Source organism: Pollachius pollachius (genome assembly GCF_949987615.1).
Source record: "Pollachius pollachius genome assembly, chromosome: 9".
Classification (NCBI taxonomy): Eukaryota; Metazoa; Chordata; class Actinopteri; order Gadiformes; family Gadidae; genus Pollachius; species Pollachius pollachius.
The window spans coordinates 21,332,009-21,357,359 of NC_136942.1; the positions used below are offsets into that span (position 1 = coordinate 21,332,009).

Below are 25,351 nucleotides of genomic sequence, written 5' to 3' on the forward strand. Positions count from 1 at the left end.
TGCATTGCTTCATCCAATAGGATCTTTCAGGAGAACTGTGTTTACCTAGCTTTCATTCTGTTTACTTTGGCAGTTGGTGATAAGGTTGTGGGGAATGGAGAAAAATAGAATTGCAGCGGGATTTACAAGGTGGAAGAAGAACCACAGCGATGAAGGGAGAGATGGCAAAGATAAGAAAGATGCAAAGGGTGAGAGTGGGAGAGAAAGCGCGAAAGACAGAGAGCGAGAGAGAGAGCATGACAGAGATGGAGAGAGAGCATGACAGAGAGAGAGAGAGAGAGAGAGAGAGAGAACGAGAGAGAGAGAGAGAACACAAGAGAGAGAACACAAGAGAGAGAGAGAGAGAGTGAGAGAGAGTGAGAGAGCGTGAGAGAGTGAGAGAGAGTGAGAGAGAGACCGCGAGAGAGAGAGAGAGAGAAAATGGGGTGCGAGACACAAACACAAGAGACACCGACACTTATAGCAGCCTGAAAATAGAATCCAATTATAGACAGGGGAAGGAGAAAAATGAGCAGAGGAGAGGACGACAGAGGTAGCGATGGTAGTGAACGTGTTGCGCTGGGAGAAATCACAGCCAGAAGGCGCTAAAACAAGGTGCAAATAAAAAAAACAAGAACAAAAACTGAAAATGAGACTCCTTTATAAATCGCCGAACAGACGTCTTCGTCATTCACCGTACTTCAAAGATGGTGGCAAAGAGAGCCCATCCAGAACGGAACGGCTATAGCTAGCGCTAGCTCGGTTACCGCAAACTGGTCTAATTAAGAGCGGGGGGGAAGTCGTTCCTGACAGACGGACTGCCAGCGTGTGTTGCAGGGTGTGTGTGAAAGACGCGGCGGCGTGATGGCGGCCGGTGTCACACGGAGCCATGGAGCAGTGCAGCAGGACGCAGTGTCCCCCGAGTGTGTGAGCAGAGTGCTAATATTCGATAATTGCCTATTGATCGCATGTTGATTGCAAAGGACTTCAGACTCCGTCTCACTGACTCTGTACTGTCTGACTCAAGCACACAATACAACTTGGAACAAGAAAGCTTCCCCCTGACTTCCCATGTGTGAAGATTAAAGTCTCTTATCGCTGCCTGCAATAGCACGAATGGCAATTGACATCACCACCGTTCCAGCCCATCGACATTAACATGAGGAGAAATAATTCACATTCTCACCAGAAATCACTTTGTCTCTGATATAAACGATAGGTCATGTTAATAACTTGGGTTATTTCTTTATCCCTTTATCCTCACAACATCAAAGACATCAGAATGCTTCACAATATCTTAAAAAAGAAGCGAGAAACCGAAACGCCAGCTCTTCTCCCGTTTCCATCTGCACTCACCTGTCGGGCCGCAGGCCCCCGGACTGCACGTGGCTCTGGACCGTCTGCCATCGGCCGGCCCTCGCTGCCCCCGCCATCAGGCTCTTCACACTGTCGTTACCACAAGCCCCCCCCCCATCCTCCCCCAGCCACCCCAGGGCCACCTTCTGACCCCCAGAAACAGCCCCACTACAGGGCAGGAGAGAGAGAAAGGCCATGACCACACGTACGAAGGGATGCACAAGGGGAGAAGGGCGGGTAGGCAGAGGGGGAGAGGGATAAGTCGAAAAGAGAGAGAGCGAGGGAGAGAGAGGATGGGACACACAAATACATAGAAGTCAAGATTAAACAACCACATGACTGAGTGGAACAGTAGCAGTGGGGCACAGTGTGCACAGGGAGGGCTATCTTCCCAGGCCCAGGGACAGGCAGGTGGGGTTGGGGGAGGGTCAGGAGTCCATTGAGGAGCAGCAGGCGGAGGAGGAGGAGGAGGAGGAGGATGGCTAAGAGACAGGAAGAGTGGATGAAGGCGAGGAGGTGGAGGAGGGCGAGAAAGGAGAGTACATCACAGGGAGCCTGTGGGACGTTACTAAAGTAGCCGCCATGTTTGGCAGGAGGAGAAGCAGCAGCAGGAGCAGCAGGAGGAGCAGCAGGAGCAGCAGGGGTCAGAGGGAACACGAGGGAGCAGTTTGTTTCTCTGTCTGCTATCAGTAAGGCCCTCTGTTTCTCAGAGCAGACACAGGATACACCCAGACAGACATCTTGATCAAACATCCCCCCAGCTCTTAAAAGTGCCGTTCAATAATGATATACTGTGCAGCTGCTATGAAGCTATGGTAAAGATACTGAAAGACATATTACATATGACAATGGACAGCACTAACAAACCGTATCATATTGTAATATGCACTTCAAAGAGTTGGGTCAAAGTTATGATCTGCGGCGCACAGGGCTGCTAATGCTATCTGTGATCTCCTAAAACCTATCTTAAGATGTGCTGGGGGATACAGACGACATCAGCAATGACAAAATGATGATGGAAACTAAAGCACGTTAGTGCCCTCTGGTGACATGACCACGTGCCATTACTATGCAGGCTGCAGAGTGCTCCAGCACAGGGGGGGAAATACCAGATACCATTTGTATACAAAGGCAATTGTAATGTGATCAGAAGCAGCAGGGGGGCTTGCCTGTGCCACTCTACGTGTGTGTGAAGGTTGCCGCCCTGTTAAATATAAGCCAGACCGATAGACCTGTCTGACCATGTACACACCAATCAATCACCAGGAGGGCGTCCCAGACTGAGACGTGGGCCTCATTACCCAGCCAACCACAAAGGTGGCTGTCCTTAGCCTGCAGTTTAGCATGCAGAAGCAAGCTGGCCGTGCTCGATGTTAGAATATGGTCTAATTTGATGGATTGACAATCCGTGTGTCATTTAGCAGAAGTACACTGCTAAATGGGGAGATTTCTTTTTTTTTTCAGTGCCAGTGGAAACCACTGGCACTGAAAATGGGGAAGAAATCTCCTTGGGATTGTAAAAAATGTGAGTTTGACTTCAACTGAGTTTGAATGAATTTCTGATGAATGAGGTGTAACACCTCCCCCAATCTCTACGATTGGTGGTTCAGTATTGGTGCCGACATCACAGATTGACTGACGCCAATATTAAATATTAAAAGTGACCACTGGACTGCAAAAGCAAATAATAAGTATGAAGATTGATGCAACATATTTAACCTGCTTGGCAAATTTGGCCCAGTGTCCGTCCCCAGATTGAAAGCTGCTGGTCTCAGGGGGATCTGAAGGGAGGGCCGTCTCCTGGTCGCATGTGGCTGACCTTAGGAGCACATTTATGCAGTGCAAGGACATCAACCATCAATCCATTTGAATCAACTAGTTTATGCCTTTATCTGCCATCCATTCCCTTACCATTTTCACAATCATAACATTACACAAGCCATAAAATGTTAAAACTGTTTTTAAACACATTTTCACATTTATAGTATGGCTTTATGCAGCATCAATGGACACCTTGGGGGTTTCTCATTTCTTGATCAAATTACTTTTTAAGAGTGCAAGCCCAAGGCCTGATGAGCTCAGCCCTCATATTCTCCCTGAGTCCTCTGACCGTAATCTATCTTTACTCTGCTCTCATAAATCTACGGCTGCCATTCCTCCTGGCAATTTCACCTCACACCCAACCCCTGAGTGGCTTAGCCAGTACAACACGGCAAGGCATCAGGCTGCTTACTGGACACACTGTGTGTGTTGCCCCCAACTGTGTGAAAAACAATCACAAGACTCACTTAAATGCATGCAAGACCTCTCAGTTTTGGGGTCTTATTATGTCCTCACAACCTTGTACCATTCACATGTAACACATGTAATCAAAATCACATTCATAAACTAAAACACAATTCCTCCTGCTTAGCATGTGCCTTAGGTGCAGTGCTAGAAGGTGGCCGGGTAGGTCAGGGGAAAGTTGGGGGAGAGCCACACAACATGGTGAACCATAGGTGAACACCAGCCGCACCACACCACCATAAACCTGCTGCAACGGTCAACCCTCCACAAACAAAACGACCACAAGACCACCACTGCAGCACTTGGGAGGGGGCACCGAAAAGCAGGTAGGTTACAGAGATGCAGGTGGGGGTTAATGCTCAGTCGTGTTATCAGTTGGGCAAAGAGGGTTGTCCGTCTCCATGGTAACGCCCCATGGGAGAGAGAGGTGACAGGTTAGAAGTAAAGGGTTAGCGTGTCTGGCAGGGCTGCAGTGAATGGGGGGGCCGCGGACACACCTTTTATAGGTTCATTCTGGTCTACAGGAATTACGAGGGTAGTGTTTAAAGCCAGCGGGTTCCAGCTGGGTGCTGTAACGGCTTCATCTTCACCCTCACATGTTTGTGCAGATTTTGAGTGATCAAGAGTTACGATTATGGGTCCCCAGTAGATATGCCCAGTTTCATCAGTTTCTGCCTTCTTGGTGGTGGAATAGTGGTTAAACAAAAACAAGGACATTAAAATATCTCACTGCAAATAGTCTGTGCTCAAATAGTAGAAGGGATTTCTGCCCTCCAGCATCGACTATTTCTGAGGAAACCATAACATTAGAATGGGGGCGGACACCAAGTAAGGTTTGCAGGCACATTATCTTAATGTTTGAGGGGATGCATAATTATTTGCTGAGGATGCTGGCAGGCTTTAATCATATGGAAGGCTGAAAGGACAGAAGTGAGAGAACAGGAGGAGAGAAGAGGAGAGAAGAGAGACAAACAGAGGAAAGGAAAAAAAAAAGAAGAGAGGAGAGAGGAGGGAAGATAAGGGAGAACAGGTGAGGAGAAGTTAAGGTATAGAGGCGAGGAGAAGAGAGGAGGGGCGAGGACAGGAGAGAGGAGAAGAGAGGGGAGGAGATTTAAGGGGAGAGGAGGGGAGAGAGGAGAAGAGAGGGGAGGGGAGGGATGAGAAAAAGAGGAGGGGAAAGGTAAGTAGACAGGAGGGAGAGAAGAGGGTATTAATGCATGTGGTGCCCCTGCCTCACGACAGCCCTGCCAGACGGGGGATGGGGAAGAGGGGGGGAGGGGGGGGGGGAGGAGTCTCTTACCAGTCTTTGACCAAGACTCACTTGAGCGTGAGGCGAGGGTCTCCGTATGGGGCATAGGGAGAAATGTTTAGTACGAACTCCTTGGGCGGATAGGAGCTCCACCTCTGCTGCTCTGTGCTGCTGTCATTGTTATTCCAAAAGTCTCTGTCTAGGTCGCTGTGGCCAGAGAGAGAGACAGGTCAGAGCAACACAACCATGGACCACCGCTGCGGCAGCAGCCGCCGACCATCGCACAGCCTGTTGCATCAGACACACTTTCCTCTCCTCCTCCTGCAGGGAGGGGCGGGGCCTGGCTCCGGCCTGGGGGTCCTCCCAGAGGGATCGTCACAAGGACTTGGTAGTAAACGACAAGAAAAAATAGAGCCACATCCATGTCTTACATCATGCTTACACTCACAGTACAGAGGGATGTTGGGAAGAGGAGGGGAACATTGAGTGGGGGGGGGGGTCACTGAAGCTGAAAACACATTGTGCTGACGCGTGTTGAGACACATTAAGAAGGGCTGGGGGGAGAGAAGGAGGTTATTCAGATGCGGAAGGAGAAAATAAAGTTAGAGCGTAATAGAGACAAGCGCATTCGTGTTTCCCGTTTGAGACATTCAGTGTTTCGTTGCGAGAGGCGGCTCCTTCCTCCACATACGGGGAAAGCATGGGAGCATGTAAGGAATAAGGCAGAGAGGTAAATCCCAGGAGCAGTCGGAATAGATGAGGGAGAAAGTGAGGGTAATCACTGATGCCGTTAGAAGTCACACAGTGGTCATACACAGAGAGTTAAGGCAGAGAGAGACAGAGCAGGAGGGAGAGAAGCACAGCACTCAGAGGAGAAAAGGAGTCGAAGCTGGGATGACAAGCAGAGAGTGCACAGACGTCGCTCCCGGAGCCAATGAGGAAGAAAATACAAAAGTCACCTAGAGAGCAGTAAGATGAAAACAAATAAGATTTCCAGAGCACCAGAATCCACTGTTCTGGTGTAATGTCCCTTCTTTTTTTCTTCACACAGAATGATCACAAAGACATGTGTACAAACACCCCAACATGAAATGTGATGGTTCTGGCGGGGAGAGGCGATCTTGGTCAGGTTAATGCAGACATTCATAAGAGATGATACAATGCTGACATTTTCTCTCATTTCCCTACACAGACTCTGTTCAGTCACAGCAGGCCAATACTGAACTCCCCATAGTTTACAGTCCTTTTAAGAGAAGCTTGACGAAATCATTCTGAATATTTATCCCGGAATAGGGCTGGAATCATCTGCCAGGAATTCCAGATGCGTATACCTCGTTGACCCCAAGTGAGCACTCTAGCCCTGGGACACAGACGTAGGCTTTTAGGGACACTTCCTATCTCCTCCAGTGGGCAACTATAGAGCTGGGGCCCACATCAGAACCATGACCTCCCATTGGCCAAACCTTCATGTACAGTGAGGCCGATAAGGCAATCCCAGTCCAATCTACGAGGTCTGATTAATTCATCAATTCATTCCTGTTCTGTTCTACCTGTTCTGGCCAGAGATCTCACTCAATTAAAATCAAGCAAAGGACTAATTAGGGGTTTCCCTTTGTGCGCTGTACACTAAGGGGCCTTAAGTGGGGACAGGACAGAGCTGAATGTCACCGGACCACTGTAGTCCAGCCCGTTGCCAAGCACCTACTTGATGGCTTTCTTCTCCCCGCGCCCACGGGCCGAGTCTGGAGTGTCGGCGGTCTCCACTCCAGGTTTATTCCTCTTCCCCTTGAGAGAAAAGGCAAGGAGGGGAGAGAAGCACAAAGGTTACCTCAGATCTGTTAGCTTTGAAGCGCTGCGTCTAACTGTGTGCGTTTCAAGTGTAACGCCCCCCAACATCCCCACCATCTCCACCCCCCACCCTTCCGCCCTGTGTATTATCTCGGCTGCTGCACGCCATCATTCCTTTAGCTGATGGTTTTCTGATTATGCTCATCAGACTCAGAAGCGATTCTGCGGTGAAGAGACGTTCCTGACTGATTATTATGTTACCCACCCTGCCATTTAGACGGCAATTGCTGCTTTCGAGGAAGAACGGTATGTGTGACTCGTGTGCTTCGCCTGAACCTGCGGTTCCACAGGCAGAGCGCCATCCACCGTAACCATGGAAATAAGGGCAATTCTGAGGCTTTAAAAGGGCGAGGTCCTCTCGGTGCGTTCTACTGGAAAGGCTCATTACTGGTAAAGGTGTTTCACACGTGTCACAGAGCGGTTAATCTCTATTGACGCTTCGCCACAGAGACAGGCGTGAGGAGAGCAGCGCGGGACCCCGTATCCCCCCCCCCCACACCGTGGCCTGAAAGTGATGCTCTGATACACATCCAGGATGGGAGGAGACTCTCGGTGCCAGAAAATAGATGAGTAGGGAGTAAAACACACCGAGCCGTTCCCCCGGCTCCGCTTGTCCAATTGAATCTTTTCTTGGCTAAGGGGTTACTTCCTGCCGTGGCCTCGCTGGCTGCACAGGGAGCAAGGAGAGAGAGAGTCTGAGGCTCATGGCCCGAGGCAGGGAGACGGACTAATACAACGGGCCGGACATGAACTCATCATCCTCCCTGTTCTCTCATCCTGAGAACTAGCCACTCCACAGAAGAATACGCCTCTGGTGCGAGATTGGCCAGTCTCAACTACAGAGTGCACTGGAAGACCAGCCAGCTAGAGGGACTGAGTCCTTCCCTTAGCGGCTCCTGATGGAAGACTCCGTCTGTCCCAGAGAGGGAGGACACTCTGGATTAAAGATTTGGGGGGTGTAACCAGTTTCCAGAAAACAGATTGCTTCCTCTATGGTGAGGCCTCATGTGCATCCCAACTCATTACACTCAAGCACACAGAGAGGCCATCAGTAAACATGGGGGACGCTGCAGACAGGAAAAACCATCTCAAGTGTACGTAGGAGTTGTCACAGCCAATTGGGCTCATATAAATAATGATGCAAAGCCTGTTCATGAATGAAGCCGCGTGAGTGTATGGAAATCCAAATCTAGGCAGCGTTAGCTCGGCGGTTTGAGTTGGCGCCACCGTGGCATCCATACGAGGTAGACTAGATTTGGTTTCATCTCCGCTCCTCTAAGGCAGGCACCTTACGCTGTGGGTTAGAACAGGCGGATCACTAAGTAATGTTGAGTACAGCGCTGCAGAGCAAAACAAGGATGAAAAGAGGTGCAAAAAGACACAAAGCTGTTCTTCCATTTTGTGACCTCAACACATTATTCATGAATGGGTTATTATGAACTCAACATCTAGATCCATTTTGTTTTGAATCAATAAGGGAGGAATGAAATAAATAGACAAGCGTGTGAAGTGTGAACAAGGCTTCATCCAATATGGACGAATGCTGAAATACTAAAGTGAATGTTTGCTCACCACAAATCTTGGTCAGTTTTAACGTGGTCTAAGTGCAGCAGCATCTCACCCATGACTTGTCAATTGCGCTAAGGCAGTACAGCGTGAAACATTAGCTCTGTCATCTAAGTTAAAGAGACGTTTCTCCAAAGTGAATTAATTCAAATCATGTCACTCCACCACTTCACGTGTCATCGTTTGCCGTTATATCATTTTATTCAGGGCAGCAAAATGAAAATGACTTATTAAACATTTACCCCATTTGCAACCACACACTGAGTCCATACAAAGATATCTGTCATGGGCTAAGCACCCGAACCATGAAGCGCAGTTTGGAGCACTGCTATTTCTGGTGACAGCAAAACAGGTACAATTTCTGGAAGTAAAAAACAAGCTATCAGGGGAAATTCATGAATCATTTCACGCGTCCGTAAACACGTTGGTAAGGTGGGAACAGAGGGAGAATGAGTGAGAGTCCAGCACAGTTAAAGAAGACAGAGCTGGAAATAGAAAATAGAGAATGCAACAAAAAACAAAAGAGAGAGAGAGAGAGATGGCAGAACGGGGGGGCCAGGGAGGAGATGAAAAAGCAAAGGGAGAATGGAGGAACAGCAGGTGAGACAAAGGAATTGGAATGGAGGGGACAGGTGTGAAGGGAGAAAAGAGGAAAGAAGAGAGGAGTGACTGACAGCCAGTCCCGGAGGGAAAGGGGTTGGTTTGTGGAAACCAGGGAGGATGCAAACACCCTGGGCAATGTGACTTTTTAAACACACACACACACACACACACACACACACACACACACACACACACACACACACACACACACACACACACATACACACACACACACACACACACACACACATTCATGCGCACACCTGCACGGAAACACGAACAGGATGTCATCCATTTTGATTGGTATCCTTGGTGTCATTCACTACACTAGTAAATGACGAATTTTTCACTAATAAACGATTTGAACAAAAAAAAGATATATTCTCCAAGGTCAGGGAAAAGCACATAAAATGATCTCACATATCTGAAATAAAACTGATTCCATTTAAATCAGTCGTCTCCGCATAAGACAAGTGACAGGTTCGGTAGCCACTAATCCCTGGCTCACAAAACGCCCAACCAACCCCCAAACATATATGATGACGAGCCAATTATGATTCAACCCCATGTTACCCGCGCTCTGTACTAGAGAAGATGAAGACAATAAGGGCCGAGCAGCACTGGGGAAGGCAGGGCTGTCGGTCTGGCTGTGTAACGCAGAGACAAAGGGGACAGAGTGCAACCACCACTCTCTCCACCGGGGCGCTGGCAGACTTGGGGCTTCAAACCCAGCTGTGTTTGTTGTCTCTGGAATTAGCAGTCAGCCGAGGGTATCCGTACGCACTCGATATTACCCGGTTCACACTGTAATTAGCTCCAATAGCGCGCCGTTCGAACCGTCGTCCAACTAGTAAATCATCGACTGATCATTTCGATTAACCTCCCTTTTTCCTATCTGTCAAAAATGCCTTTACCTGTTACCATCTTCGCCATGCAGCTAATGGCTGCCACTTAATCTCACAGGGACAATAAATCCACACAAAGCCGTAGAATTAGCCCCCATATGATTTATATCTGACTCTACCGGTGACGGTGCAGAGTGTCTTTGTCCACTCTAATGCATTACCGTTATATCACACAGATGAACGCAGAGAGCGCATTTTATTCCTCTCTCCATAATTCCATAATTACTTTAACCTCTGTGTATTCCCATCCGCTTTACTGCCGTGGTCATTACCCTCTTCCTCTTCATCACTATGATGTGCTGCTACCTCCTAAACTGAGACGAGGGCTGCGGCTGTGGGCCGATGGAGGGTTCCTCATGTGTGAACGCCAACCTACAGGGCACTATCCACAGCCGTGTGAAGCATCACAGTGCACCGAGCTCAGAGCAGTGCTCAGGGTTGGAATGGCAGCAGCCTACTGCTGTTCAGACAGATGTTATCCACACCTCACCGACGCTGGCGTGGAAACAGCCCGTTCCACACCCATGTCTCATGACGTTCCTCCACGCCCTGTACATCATGGCAACCAGACAACAAAATCACACCTACGGAAATGTCATGTAAGTGTGTCATGTGTAACATGTATTTCCATTATATCGCTATAACATTATAAAGCCATCGCTAAGTCGACGTCTATATGTTTCACGGAAAAGGACTACTGATGCGTGAAGAAACTAGGAAGAAAAATATCTTCAATATGTCAATCTGAATAAAATTCAGTGTTCACATAAAATTCACATTCAGTGTTATAGACGGGACAAAAAAACGAACATCAAATAGAAGGGGAATGGAATCATCAAACAACTGGGTAAAACATCAACATTATAAAAGCTGCCATGCGTCGACAAGGAGGACCACTGACCCAGCGCTGGCACGCAGCATATTAACTTCACTTTGCACTACACCCATCTCCCCGCCCACAAGGTCTGGAGCCCCGCCCAAGGCGGAGGAAGGGCGGTGGCCATAAATAATACTTCCAGAGAGATAACACACAGGGCAGCGGGAGGGGGAGGGCACTTTGTGATTACACATGAAAACTTTTACAATAAAACAGAACGCCTCTATCCAAACGTCCATGAATCATGACAGAAAGCGGGCATCACAGGCCTACCAGCCAATGACACACGTGTGTCCCGGGGTGAGGCTGTCCTCATGAAGGAGGACAGGCCTCCAACAGTGTGTCATCAGATCTAAGTTTAAACATTCATGTGTTGGGGACGTGAGTCTGAGTGCTGGTGCGTTCTGTGCACGCCTGATCTGCATATATGAATATGCATGATATATAGTATGCAATGTGTAATCTGGTCATTTGGCTGGAAGATGAAAGTGTTCATGTTAATGCAGATTTAAACTGCATCTACTTTCTAATCATGGTGTCATGGGAACATGGTGCAATGTAAAATGGATAATAATAAATATCAAAGGGCCAGGATTACACAGAGGAGAGATATGGAGGAATTATACTACAGTATAATATACTATAAACTAAAATATAGTACATAATATTACTCTATTACTCTCTACTATATTTCTAAATCTTACTGGTTACTGGTAATTATTTCTAAGCATTTTGGATTCATCATGTTTATCATAAATATTGATGGTGTTTGACTTCATGCAAGTGACTAGTGTGCTGGGCGGGGAGCCACACTGCATTACCTAACCTAACCCCTAGGGGCCGCCGGCAGTACTGCAGGGGGTCACACCGCACCACCTAACCCTAGGGGCCGCCGGCGGTACTGCAGGGAGCCACACCGCACTGCCTAAACTTGGGGGCCACAAGCTGTACTGCAGGGGGCGAAACCGCACCACCTAACCGATAGGGGCCACAGGCAGTACTGCAGGGGGCCACACCGCACCACCTAACCCCTAGGGGCCACAGGCAACACTGTAGGGGGCCACACCGCACCACCTTACCCCTAGGGGCCACAGGCAGTACTGCGGGGAGCGGCGCTGGACCAGGGTCCAGCGTAACTTCTGATGTTCTGGCTGCACCAACAGTTTAAGGACTTGCCGTCCAGTCTAGGTCCTATTCCACTGTTGTTCACACCAGAGGGCTGGATGTAAAAGTGGTACTGGAGGCGGTGGAGCTCTATATGTTAATCAGAGACATGGTTGTGTAACACAGAGCCCTGGTGGTGCATGGCTGCTGCATGGAAATAGAAATATAGTCATGTCTAGATTAAGGATGAATCCTTAAAGGTCCAGTGTGTGGAATATAGTAGCGACTAGCACCTAGAACCCTGAGCCATTCTTTAACCTAATCATGTGATTGATAGTGATTTAACAGACATATATTTACAGGAAAATCTTTCACTTTAAGATAAATCATACAAAATATTGACACACAACGTAATCAAAATCTAAATAGCCTACTTCATTTGGAATGGAATGACTGGATGCTTTATGTGAGTTCTGTATAACATCATTAGATTGACAGCATGTATTTTAATAACATAATTAGTGTTTTCATGAGGTTTAATAAAGGTTGTCTACCAATTGGTGGTAGAATATTTAAAATTATTGAATTGTTGATAACGTTGACAAAAAAGATGGTTTGAAAATGCTTAATATTAAATAACAATAATTTAACAAATGTATCTCTGTTACAAATGTATAATTATTTTTACAGAATGTGAAGTCCAAACAATATAATTTCATGTATCGATATAATCATTACAATATAATAATATATATATTAATAATAATAATAATAATAATAATAATAATAATAATAGTTAAACTAAATATGACCCATTATGCTATTAGTAGCACCAGTTGTTTTGAAGATAAATTAAGTAAGTTAATTACCACTATTTTCAACGTTTATACTCATGCAGTATTAGTTTCCCACTCAAGGAATAAGTTAATCAATGTGTTTGATAGTGAGACAGCCACCACATTATAAATGTAAATTGTCCTTCTTAAAAAACACAACATACTAACCAGGAATTAAGTCATTAAGAAAGCTTTTACAGCAATTCATCTTGCTGCTGGTAAGCCCAAAAATCTATTAGCATCAACATAATGTAAAGCTAGAAGAATCATTGGAGCAAAGTGTCACTTGGTCATACAGCTCTATCTTCCTAATGAATGGCAGCCTCCCCTTACTCAATCACATTTCATACCCCATAATCAGTATGGACATGCCCTCCATCAGAGGTCAGAGCAGGGACCCTGACAGCGATGCTGCCCGACTCTCTCTCTCCCTGCACTGCATCAATACACAACAATGTGTTGATAATGCAATGATTGCCATTGAATGTGTGGTTGAATTGTGGAATCAAAATGTTGCGGTAAAGGCCAGCCTCATTTTACATATCTTTGGTTCACTCCTAACCCCCGACCCCGAGTAAACTCGGGCTAGGGAATAGCAGTTAGAAAGTTATGTTACAAAGTTTCATTGTTGTTCCAACATTTAATGAGCAACAGAGTTGTCCTGTTGCATTGTTCCACTGGCATTTAATTTAGGTGATTCGGAAATTTGAAAGCAAATAATTTCCAAATATCTACTTGTTCTGAGACAACAAATTAAATATCTGATCAATATGAATCAGATAATTCGGCATTTACTTTCTTCTTGTGTCTTCTTATGTGCAGTGAAAGATGGAGTAACGCAGGGAGTGTGTGTGTGTGTGCGCGCATGGCTGCATGCATGTGCATGTTTGCGTGTGTGTGTGTAAGCTTACCATCTTGCGCTGACACCAGCCGCAGACGCCACAAAGAGCCACCAGCCAAACAGCGCACACTGTAACCGCTAGAGAGACCAGGAACACACTGAGGGTCACTGAGCCTACACAAACACAAACACACACACACACACAGGCACGCACACACACAGAGACACACACGCACACACACACACACACACACACACACACACACACAAACACCACCAATCCATCCATGCCAGACAGACAGACAGAGAGAGAAGGGATAAAGAGAGTAAAAGTCAGTTTGTCTATTTTCACAACAATGTGCACAATCCCCATAGGAATCTGATGGCGGCCTGTGCCGTGGTGCAATGACTGATTGAAAAAACGCAATAAATCATGCTGTCAAGGGGAGAAGCCAAAGAAAAGAATGGTGCTTTCACATGTAATTGAATAGCTGGAGCAGGGCTGCCATCTTAACACCATCATAAGCAGCGGAGGAACCCGGTGGCCCCACCCGGTACCTCCCTGAAGCCGCATTTCAATACGTCTTAGTTCGGGCGGCGGGCGGGTGGCAGGCGGGCATCCCTCAGCCACGCACACATCACTGTCACCGTGTCACAGCTAGTTAACTGACAGGAGGACGGGGGAGGAGGGGGCAGGGGGGAAAGGGGGAGAGAGAGGAGGACGGGGGAGAGGGAGGACAGGGGGGAGAGAGGGAGAGAAGGGAGGACGGGGAGGCAGGGGGAGAGGGAGAACAGAGGGGAGAGAGGGAGACAGGGAGAGAGGGGAGGACGGGGAGGAAGGGGGAGAGAGGGGAGGGCAGGGGAGAGAGAGGACGGGAGAGAGAGAGAGGTTGGGGGGAGGGAGGACGGGGAGAGGGTGGACAATGCATGAGAGCTGGTGATTAATTTGTGTTACTGCATCCCCAGCCGGATGGACGTACCTCTACAGGGCCGCAGAATGAATATCACCCAGGGTGTGTGTGGGTGTGTGTGTGTGTGTGTGTTTTTTTGTGTCTTGTGTGTATGTCTGTGTCTTAGTGTGTCTGTGTGTGTCTTTGTGTGTCTGTTTGTGTGTGTGTCTTTGTGTGTGATGTTTGTGTGTGTGTGTTTGTCTGTGTGTGTCTTGTGTGTGTGTCTGTGTGTGTGTGTGTGTCTTTGTGTGCGTGCGTGCGTGCGTGCGTGCGTGCGTGCGTGCGTGCGTGTGTGTGTGTGTCTGTCTGTGTCTTTGTGTGTGTGATTCTTTGTGTGTCTGTGTGTGTGTGTGTGTGTGTGTGTGTGTGTGTGTGGGTGTGTGTGTGATTCTTTGTGTGTCTGTGTGTGTGTGTGTGTGTGTGTGTGATTCTTTGTGTGTCTGTGTGTGTGTGTGTGTGTGTGTGTGTGTGTGTGTGTGTGTGTGTCTGTGTGCATGCCTGCGAGCCCCCAGCTGTGTGCATGTATCAGTGGTGTCCATGCTGTGCCTGATATTCACAACAGGCGGTTCCTCCACACTGAACGCACCAGGGTGTTTTTTTACATTGTACTTCATTCAAACAAGTCAATGGCCTGTAGAGGACAGAGGACAAAAACGCAGCCCACCGCCTCAATGAGCTTCAACCACTCTCACTCATTCCTCAAGACACTCGTGAATCCCTTCTTCAGACTCCCCTCCCTCCCTGCCTCCGCCCCATTCCCGCTCCCTACGCACATAGAAGGGAGCATCACAACGAAGTTCCATAAAAGGGATTGATAAACATTGACAGACACTCCGTCAAGTCTTTTCATTAGCTGGGCTGGTGCTTAAGCCGCCCCCTCGCTCTCTCTTCCTCTGCCTATCACAGCTGCACTTTTCACCCCCCCTCCCCCCCCCCCTCCGAACCCAGCGCTCCATTCTCAACTCCAAGATGCAAGATGTTTTCAAGAGTATCTTGCAAAAAAATAAAAGGTGGCGCGGTGATGGGCATTTAACCGTGAAGCTCAGTGAACCAACGTGGCTGTTTCATCTATCTGTGCTCCTCCAGGACTGGATCAATGGATAAATGGGGCTCAGTGATCGGTTTGACCTCCAGGGGCCGGGCGGAGGTCTCCAGACTGCCTGTAAACCTGTCTGGATCACGGACCATTGGCCACCGGCTGCACATCAGAGAGCTGACGACCGGGCAGTTTCATCGCCTGGGCTCACCCCTTAAAGGCAAGGGAAGAACTAACTTATTCGGTGTGTGACGTGATGATAGATGTCCTGCATTCCAAGCTGGGCTGGAGGAAGTCTAAGTCAGAACAGAAGCAGCTGCTGAGAACTGCGAGCTCGTGGGTTTTTGGGGATTTGGTGATCACTGTTGTCGGTGTAGCGGTGAGGCTGGCTATGAAGGTCGCATGGTTTGTGTGCTGCGTCAGACGCAGCTGCTGCTGCTGCTGCTGCCCGCCTCAGGTACACTGAGAACTTAACGGCACCGCTTAGAGAGGGCCTTACACGGCACAGAGCTGCAGGGAGTAATGAACCGCGGGCTGCACCCTTCCACCACAGCACACCTACACTCCGTCTCTCCAAAGGTATGCTCAAGCATGTGTAAAATATGCAGTACAAAAGAAAGGTTGGTGCCTAATGGAGGGCTTATGTTGATAGATAACAGGTGACAATGTTAATAAATGGACCCATTGCTTAACATTGAAACGCCCGCACCAGACTACACACACACAGTGCCATCATAGTGGCAAGCTTCCTCTGTACCATCATGCTATATTTAGATTACAATACCCCCCCCCCCTTGTAAGGCCCTTATGTCCTTACAAGTTGAAGCCACACGTAAATACTGCAGCTTCATGTAAAAATAATGCTGTGGCAATTGCGTGAGGGTGGTGATGACACAAGTTAGTAGCAGCGCTCCATTAGGAGGAGAGTACCAAAGCGCTGCCTGGATCGGCCCTGCTCATTAAAAACGACAAGTGGGCCGAACGGTCCGCCAATCCTTTTGATCAGCGGCCTTTAGAAGTGGAAGCACACTTGAACTTGAAAGAGAAAGCCTCTCCTCTAGCATTCTGAGGCTATTTCTTTCAAACATTGAGGAAAGAAGTACACAAACGGCAGCAGCGTGCGAGGACCGGAGCGGAGCAGGGAGGGGAGGAGGAGGCAGAGGGTGGCGTGTAGTGATGCTCTCTCACAAAAACAACAAGAGCAAGCCAGGCAGGGATAGAGCCGCATCCTGGAGGGGCCGATTTGAGACTCGGAGGCGCGGCTGAGAGCGGGCGCTATCACGTAAGCAAAAGACGAGAACACCTTTTAGCTGTGTTCCCCACCGAGGGAGCCATGCTGTGTGCATACTGCGGCTTGCGTGCGCAGGCCAGGAGCGTGCAGGAAGGTAGCGGGTCCCCGGGGGGGAGACAGCTCACTAATTGGAAAGGCGGAGTAGCAGCAGTGGCCGTACAATACCTGCTGCCACACGGCATCTCTGGGCGCAGGCTCGGGGTGTGCCGGGCGCAGCCATCCCAGGGGTTCTGGGGTGCAAAGCTGTTGCCAGAGCCTAATCACCCATGTTCTCGTCATCCTCTCTGTAATTAAGCCTTTGTATTGGTCTTCTTGGTTCTAATAGTCGACTTTTACACTAATCTTTTGCTTTCCCAGTCAACCATCCCTAATACGAGGCGGACAAGCCCCTGTGCGTGAGATGCATCTCACTGTTGGTAGTAGGAGTAGCGAGCTTTGAGAGCAGGGAGACGCAGGAGCTACGTCACGGGGGGATGACGGTGTAGGTGTGCAGGGAGAGCTCTAACAGCTTGCTTCCAGGGAAATCGTGCAATTAAGAAATCTCATAACGGTCGGAGCTGGGAAAAAAAAGGAAAAGGTGACATTTTAGCCCAGCAGAGAAACCACATCTTGTAGATAATGGAGAAAAGCAGCAATTTATTTTGTCAGGAAGAAAGTTTGCAGACAAAAAAAATCTTGTCAGGACATCTTTAATGGAGATGGTAAAAGAAAAGCAGGAAGCCGAGACAATCGGCTTCAGTCATTAGTAAGAGGAGACGATTAGCTCATGAGGGTCTGATCTACAGCCAGGCTCTCTCTCATCACCATGACTCAACGGCAGCATCCTGGTTCAACAACCGGCATCCATTAGTTACAACGGAGGCACCAGCCAGCGATGCGGCGGTGCGTTTAGCACAGGAGGACTACAACAGCAAAGCAGCAGCCATTAAAAACCTGGAGAGGTTAAAAACACCTGTGGAGAGACAGACAAGAGCGGCTCTTGAATCCCCTGTAGGGAGATGAGAGCTATGACGTCCCCCCCTCCCCTCTCTCTCTCTCTCTCTCTCTCACTCTCTCTCTCTCTCTCTCACTCTCTCTCTCTCTCTCTCGGCGCTGTGCTACTGTTGTGCCGTCAGAGAGGAGAAATGCTGGCAAGAAGAGAGATAGAGAGGGAGAGTGAGTGAGAGAGAGAGAGCGAGAAGACTGCCACCCACTAACTGTCTGCTCTCAGTGTGCGAGCCATCAGATCTGTTTCAGCGCCATGCCAGGCGGGAGAAGCGCTGAACACAGCAACACATCATGTGACACACGCCAGGTGCCACCTGTAACAGCTCCATCCCCCCATCAGCACCTCTGACTAAAGCAAATCTGGAGTCTCAGCGTGTACACAAGCCGCGGCCATGCTAGTCTATAGCATGAGGAACTAAATATCACCATGAAAACACGAGACATTTACAAACGAAACATGAGGCAGGCCGAGCGGAGCGGACAGACAGTATTAGGGATCCTTCTGCAACATATAACCGCAATGCTTCTACTTTTGTGACTTTGGGCAACTACTAGAATATATTATGAATCATTGACCTTGCAACTCCACAGCTGCATCTTTCCTTGGGCTAATGTGTCAAAATGGGATTGTTTAAATGTCAAGTGTAAAACCCCAAACTAGAGCTGGGCTCTCCTTTTAGAGAGACACTAATGCTTATACTTTCTGTCAGCAGCGGTCCTCTTTGGAAATCTTCTGATCCGGCTTGCGTTGCCGATATAAATAACGCCTTTTAGAGTCTCTGAATGAGTCATAAATACAATGATTTAGTAACAGCTATTCGTCTGATGTGTGTGATGGGGACTTGTATGCATGCTCTTGAGCTATTTGCAATATCTACATGCCCGAGCCGGTTCCCTCCCTCGGCACTGCAGTAGAAAAAGTGAATTAACCAGGCGAGATTGAAATGGATGACTTTCATATGAGCGCCACAGGAGGAACTCAACCCGCGCACCAAGGGCATTCTCCCTCTCTCTCTCACTCGGCAATCTAACCGGCAGACCATTTCTGCAATTTGTAAGTGTCTCTGCTTCCCATAAAAAAACATTTTAGTAATGGATTACAATCATATATCAGCAGATGATTGGAACACACAACTTTAAAATAGGCCGACGGATCTCAGCGATGCATGATTGCCATGTACACTATTAGCATGTGACTCCTGCCCCTAATCACGGCGCCATGTCGCTGTCATTAAGGACGACTGGATGAAGCGCCACACACAGGACGACTTCAACACCGAGATAAGAACAGAAAGGGGATGCTATCGATCAGGGAGATCTCGGGGCGTCTGTTAAGTGGTATGTTCCCGTGAACATTGGCACACTGTGTTCCTGGCCTCCGCACGCAGCCCTCCTCTGCTCGGCTCTGTCGCGTGTTGTCTGGTGTCATCAGCAAGTCCCCATCGCTTCTCCGGTCTCACACTGAGAATAATGGCTAATACGCCAGAAAGCAGAGGAAGCCGCCTCTTGGGGCTTATTTAGCGGGGCATGAGAGCTTTTACATATGATGGCTTCTTGCAGCTCTGCAGAGACAACAAAGCCGTTGCTCACCGCTTGTGGCCCGAGGTAACCTTGACTTTATTGACTGCTGTCCGCATGGTGATGGTTGATAGAGTGAAAGGAAGAAAGCCTCTTTGTGATGAGAAAACTTCTGGCGGAAATCAGCCTTGAGGCCGAGATTTGAATTTTTTATGTGCCCTTTTTTTATATCAGAAAATGCTTCTGGAGAGAGATATATTCTGGTTGGCTCGCCTCTCAAACTTATTCCTATCGGAATTCAAACTACTGTTGTCTCCAAAGGTCACCATCCTTCAGTCCGTCATGTTCTTCCTAAAGGCAGCTATAGAGGTCCATAAACACCAATACGTCCTTCTGTGCCTCTCGTTTAATCATAATGCATAATGCTCCTTCTGAAAATGTAGCGGAGTGTACGCCCCGGCCCAACCTTGGGTTGGTAGATCAGTGGGTGAATAGAAGACGAGGAGCGCCTGTACATGCACTGCATACTCACACAAATGTTCTTCTTGACACAGATTAAAAAAAATTGCACATATGTGTTGGATCACATACGCCTTGAAGATCAGAAGATGTAGGGGGAGGAGAGGGAGGAGGAGGGGAAGAGGAACTGCAGAGGAGGAGGAGGAGGAGGAGGAGGAGGAGGAGGAAGAAGAATAGGGGAAGAGAGGAACTGCAGAGGAGGAGGAGAGCAGAGAGCAGGTGGAGGAGGAGATGCAGAAGAGGAGGAGGAGGAGGAGGAGGAGGAGGTGGTGGTGGAGGAGGAGGAGGGGAAGGAGGAAAAGAAGAGAGGAACTGCAGAGGAGTAGGAGCAGGAGTAGGTGATGCAGGAAATGGGGAGCGAAGGAAGCGGCAACTGTAATGCTATTGAGGATCAATTTGTAATGCTTCTGCATATGCATAGAGGCCTACCATCCCCATCTGCCCACATCATCAGCTCAGCGCTGGTGACATCCACCAAGGCTGAGATATCTCGGAAGCGTTCCACGTATTACGTGGGCAGCATCATAAATTCCAATCCAAGTCACAGTCTATCGGAGTTGCCTAAGGAAATGTGGTGGACCGGTGTTTGAGTGTGCACGGGCACGTGAGTCTGCATGTGCATGTGAGTGTGCACATGCATGTGAGTGTGCACGTCCTAATGCCTCTTCTGGTCTCTCTATGCTTGGCACTATTTTGAGTAACAATATATGTTTAATAATATCCAGGAATAGAAGCTGATAAAAACTATCCATTTGCTCCCCCTCCAAAATTAAACTTTTATTGAGGATGTAATTAAAGTATTGGCAGGATGGAGCAGGCTTAATTGGACAGCCGCCTAAATGACAGTGATAAATAGTTCAACGGTATACTAATCCCCTCGGTGAGAGCATACACAAATCTCATCAGGTAGATTGCTCCACAGCAGGCCAATCTTCACATCTTAACACAATTATTCCCAACCTACTTCCCTGAAACATAACTAGACGGTCATGTTAATCCGAGCGAGGCAGAGCAGCGCGAGGAGATGTCCAGGAGAGCCGACTCCACCTGTCAGATCTGAACTGATTTAGATTCATGACCACCTGAAGGCCCTGAATCTGCCTACTTCATCCAATTAAAGAGTCCTTGTAAAATGAGTTTATTACCTGTCTGGACAGGCCAGTGAGACTCCAGGGGGCAGTTAACCCTGCCCCTTGCTTAGGGAGGCAGTAAAGAGTGGGCCAGAGTCCAGCTAAACCAAGTCTATCTTTACACTCCCTAAAAAGACAAGAACATACGATAAATGACTGGCCTCCGGTCTGCTGTGGGTGGTGTCTGTGGCGTTATCTCATATGTGTGTCATTATCTCGTGTGTGTGTGTGTGTGTGTGTGTGTGTGTGTGTGTGTGTGTGTGTGTGTGTGTGTGTGTGTGTGTGTGTGTGTGTGTGTGTGTGTATGTGTGTGTGTGTGTTTGTGTGTGTGTGTGTGTGAGTGTGTGTGTGAGTGTGTGAAGACCCTGGAGCTGAAGCCTGGTATTGACTAGCTCGTAACTTCCCAATTTCGCTGCTATGGTGACTGATAACTCTGCCTTGACTATAATCACAACCTCCCCACCGCCCGCGTGTATGGACGTGTGGGGGGGAGGGGGGGATACCAGTGGCAGGCCCACACTGAGGGGGGGGGGGGGTGTGGAAGGCATAGCGTGCGGAAGAGAAGGGTTTTTTTGTGGCGGAAAAGGAAATTAAAGTTGTTGCCTTCGTGTTTCTGGCTGTACAAATTGTGTTCAATCTGTTCTCCATGGACACGGGAGAATGGCAGCAGAATAGATTGACTGCTGCATCACTCACGGGCCTCCCGCCCAGTCCGTTAGACTGAGCCCGAGCGACCCCACCCCTTTCCCACAGACCGCCCCCTTTCTGCACCTCGGCTGACCTTTGGCGCTCGTAGAAGTCATTGCATTACTGTAAGGCTTTTCATCGGTCAAGCTGATCCCCTCATTCTGTGTGCTGAGGAAAGGCCGCCAGGGACAAGGCTATCAACAGGCTCAGTGTCAGTGGAGTATTGAGATCCCTCCCCGAACCTCTCCCCCCCACCTCTCTCCCCCAGCCTCCCCATCCAGCACAACATCCTCCACTGATAGTCTTTATTTTCAGACGCCAAGGTCAGGGGAAGGACGAGCACAAGGCAACAATGCTGTGAATCGATGATGCAATCTGTATTCCCGTTAAAACACAAGCTACAAGATCTCTAAAACAAACATGCGAGAAGGTACTGTATGTATTTCCGCCTTTGTTCTTTTTATGGCACCGTAACATAAACATGTCTAAACATGGGTACGGCCTTGAGCCCCGCTGTCTACTGCTCGGGTGACTGTGAATGTTTAGCTTGTAGATGCGCCAACAGTTTACAGCTGGTTAGCACCCGCCAGCTTGAGACGCATCGACGGAGCCGTGCAGCTGCTTGCTCGCAGCGGAACGCAGTGGAGGACCCGCGGGAAATCAACATTTCCTATGGTTTCCATGGCATGCACTTCTGCAGGGAGAAGCGTGTCATTTTTCCCTCCACATTGCCTCAATTACGCACACCTGAGGACATCCTGAGCGTGGCTACATACTGTAATGACTCGTCTTAATGGGTGTTCACAAGCATTTTGAATCTAAACTGTTTCCCTGATACACACTGCCGTCTCGTGCACCGAGGAGCCATGGTCGCAGCCGGACCAACCTGTAGTCGGTGGCTGCCACCAAAACAGCATCTTGCAGGTTCGTCGCTGTCTGTCATACCAGCGCAGTACGGCTTAATGTTCTGTGTGGCTGGCAGGGCAGGGAGGAAATAAGTGGCAGCCTCCACCGCCGCCATTAGGCAGAGCGACACGCACACGGTGCTCACACCTTCTGGACTCCCCACCCTGACATCCAGACAAGAATGTCATATGGCTCACTACTGAGAACAGAACCACCGGACCAGCGCAAAGAAGAGTGGAGGTGTAAGGGCTGCTCACGTGGGGAGAGGCACTATAAAGGCGTCGACGTAGTCGACTTCAACGTAGTCGTGAACCTTTATGGTTCTGCACCAGCTTTACGTGTCGCTATGCATGGCCGTGGTAAAGTGAGAACAAATAGTTGGCATTTGTCTGTGCATGCTACTCATTTTCATTGGTCTACTACTAGAAGTTTTGATTATGGTATGGTATGTATTCTAGAAATCTGAGAGCTGAATACGACAGTGTGCAACAAAAACAGAAGATAGGCTGCTAGTTGGTCGTCGTTGTCCGTTCTGGTCATTACAGTCAAAGTCTAAGATGACCGAATACAATTTTTTTTTTTTACAATTTTTTTTTTACTGAATAATAGCGAGTTAAAATAAAGGTTACGGCTATGAAGGCAAGAGTTACATGTTTTGCTTTTGATTATTTACATACAAAACGTATCGCCGGAAAATATGTAGATAGCGGGCCAATCACAGCCCTAGCGGCTGCGTCGCCTCGAAGCTAGGTTTACATTTTTGGGAGGCGTCAGGCCCTTGCGGTGGATGCAAGGAAGTAACGGGTCTGTAACCCCCTTGCGTTGCGTGAAGGTGGGACCATAAACAGCCTTTTCGTCACACACACACGTGCAGCTACGATGTCTCGCCGACAAGGTAACTCAAGCGACAACGTCTCTTACACAACACAAAGGGTCAGGGACAGAGGGCGGTGCATTATCCTTAATGACTCAGGTGATGTCCCCCTGCTGGTGTTTGCACACACATCGCCACCTGACTGGAGAGCAGGCAGTAACGTGGAGCCATCCTGAGCTCATGCATGATTGATCAACTGCCCCGGGAACTCTCTGCTCACCATGTGATGCGCAGAAAGGGGCCAATGGAACAACAGGTTCTGGGGCCGGTCGGGGAGCATCTGTTAAATCAAAGGAAGGACTTACAGGGCGACAGGGGCTGGTGATTTGTATGCATCATGACCTTTAAACCTACTCAGTGGCACTCTCAGCACGCAGAGCTCTTTGTGAGCTGATTTAGAACAAAGGCTTCTGGCTGATTTGGCTTTGTGGATGGAGGTCAACCTGGAAGCACACTTGTCCATCTCGTTGTTCTTTGTGATGGGTGCAGTTTGCTAATGCTGCCGGATGGAGAGGCTGTGATGTTGTAGGCTTTGGGTGGCTAATAAACCCTCAACTTAGACAACACTGACGCGTAAATAAATGGGTTGAACAAGCCAGTGGATAATGGCTGTGGCAATATTGTGACCGAACACACCACTTATCACTTACAGCACGATAGTCAGCAGCCATTCACAGGTTAATTGGATGATTGGGGTCTGTCTCTGGACTAGTGTTATCTAATAGGATGTGTAAAGTGGCTAAAAGCTGTTATTTTATTCACACATCACATGATATACAGCACAAATGGAAAGTGCTCGCTAGAGCCTCTGCGAGTTAGTAGAGAGAGAGAGAGAGAGAGAGAGAGAGAGAGAGAGAGAGAGAGAGAGAGAGAGACAGAGAGAGAGAGAGAGAGAGAGGGAGAGAGAGAAAGAGAGAGAGGGAGGAGAGCGAGAGAGAGAGAGAGACAGAGAGAAGGGCAGGGAGAGAAAAAGAGAGATGAAGAGGGAGAAACAGAGTGGCAGGGGGGAGGGGTAAATATGTTAGTGTGCGTGTGGGAGTGTGTGTCTATTTGTATAATTGTTAGCTTGCATAGCTAGTGGATGCAGGGTGATTCACCAGGCTGCTCTGGCGGATGCTAGCGTAGGCTGAGAGTTGTGTCAAATGGGACACAAAGAGGAAAAGAGGGAGGCTGAGAAGAGGGGTTTGTGATGGGAGAAGTGTACACAGTATACAACACCACCTCCAAACCCCCTCACATCCTTTTAACCCTTTGCCTGCACACAACGCATCCCTCTTTCACCAATTTTCCTGGATCATGTGTGGTTGAGTGGATGGAGTAGTAGTGCTCAATTAATATAAATATATATATATATCCTTCAGAGTGTTTGAGTGAGTGTGTGTTTGTGTGGTCGTATGTGTGTGTGTATGTGTCTGTCTATATGTGTGTCAATGTATGTGTCTATGTGTGTGCATGTGTGTGTGTGTGTGTGTGTGTGTGTGTGAGTGTGTGTGCATGCATGCATGTGTATGTTTGTGTGCGTCAAATGGATCAGGGGCAGTACTTAAGTAAAGCGTATAGTGTCGTATTCCAGCATCCGAGCGTGAGTGAGTGTACAGGATCGAGCTCAGAAAGCAGCAGCAGCTAAAAATAGAGCCAGCGCGGAGCACTAATAAAATCAGCGTAGAGGGCCTTCAGGATGCCCTACCTCCAGGCCCCAGGACGCCCTACCTCCAGGGCCCAGGACGCCCTACCTCCAGGCCCCAGGACGCCCTACCTCCAGGCCCCAGGACGCCCTACCTCCAGTTCCCAGGATGCCCTACCTCCAGGCCCCAGGACGCCCTACCTCCAGGCCCCAGGATGCCCTACCTCCAGGCCTCACGACGCCCTACCTCCAGGCCCCAGGATGCCCTACCTCCAGGCCACAGGAGGCCCTACCTCCAGGGCCCAGGACGCCCTACCTCGAGGTCCCAGGACGCCCTACCTCCAGTTCCCAGGATGCCCTACCTCCAGGCCCCAGGACA

General features: G+C 48.7%; 1 protein-coding gene across 1 annotated transcript in view; it reads right to left on the reverse strand.

The window, feature by feature from the left end:
* The window catches only part of syt7a (synaptotagmin VIIa), a gene marked incomplete at both ends in the record, with an annotated part of 63,760 nt that overhangs the window by 22,134 nt on the left and 16,275 nt on the right, over window positions 1-25,351 (reverse strand). The window contains 3 exons of the mRNA XM_079743145.1: window positions 4,943-5,077; window positions 6,576-6,655; window positions 13,521-13,624. Of these exons, the coding sequence (XP_079599271.1) occupies window positions 4,943-5,077; window positions 6,576-6,655; window positions 13,521-13,624 (319 nt within the window). The remainder of the gene's footprint in view (window positions 1-4,942; window positions 5,078-6,575; window positions 6,656-13,520; window positions 13,625-25,351) is intronic.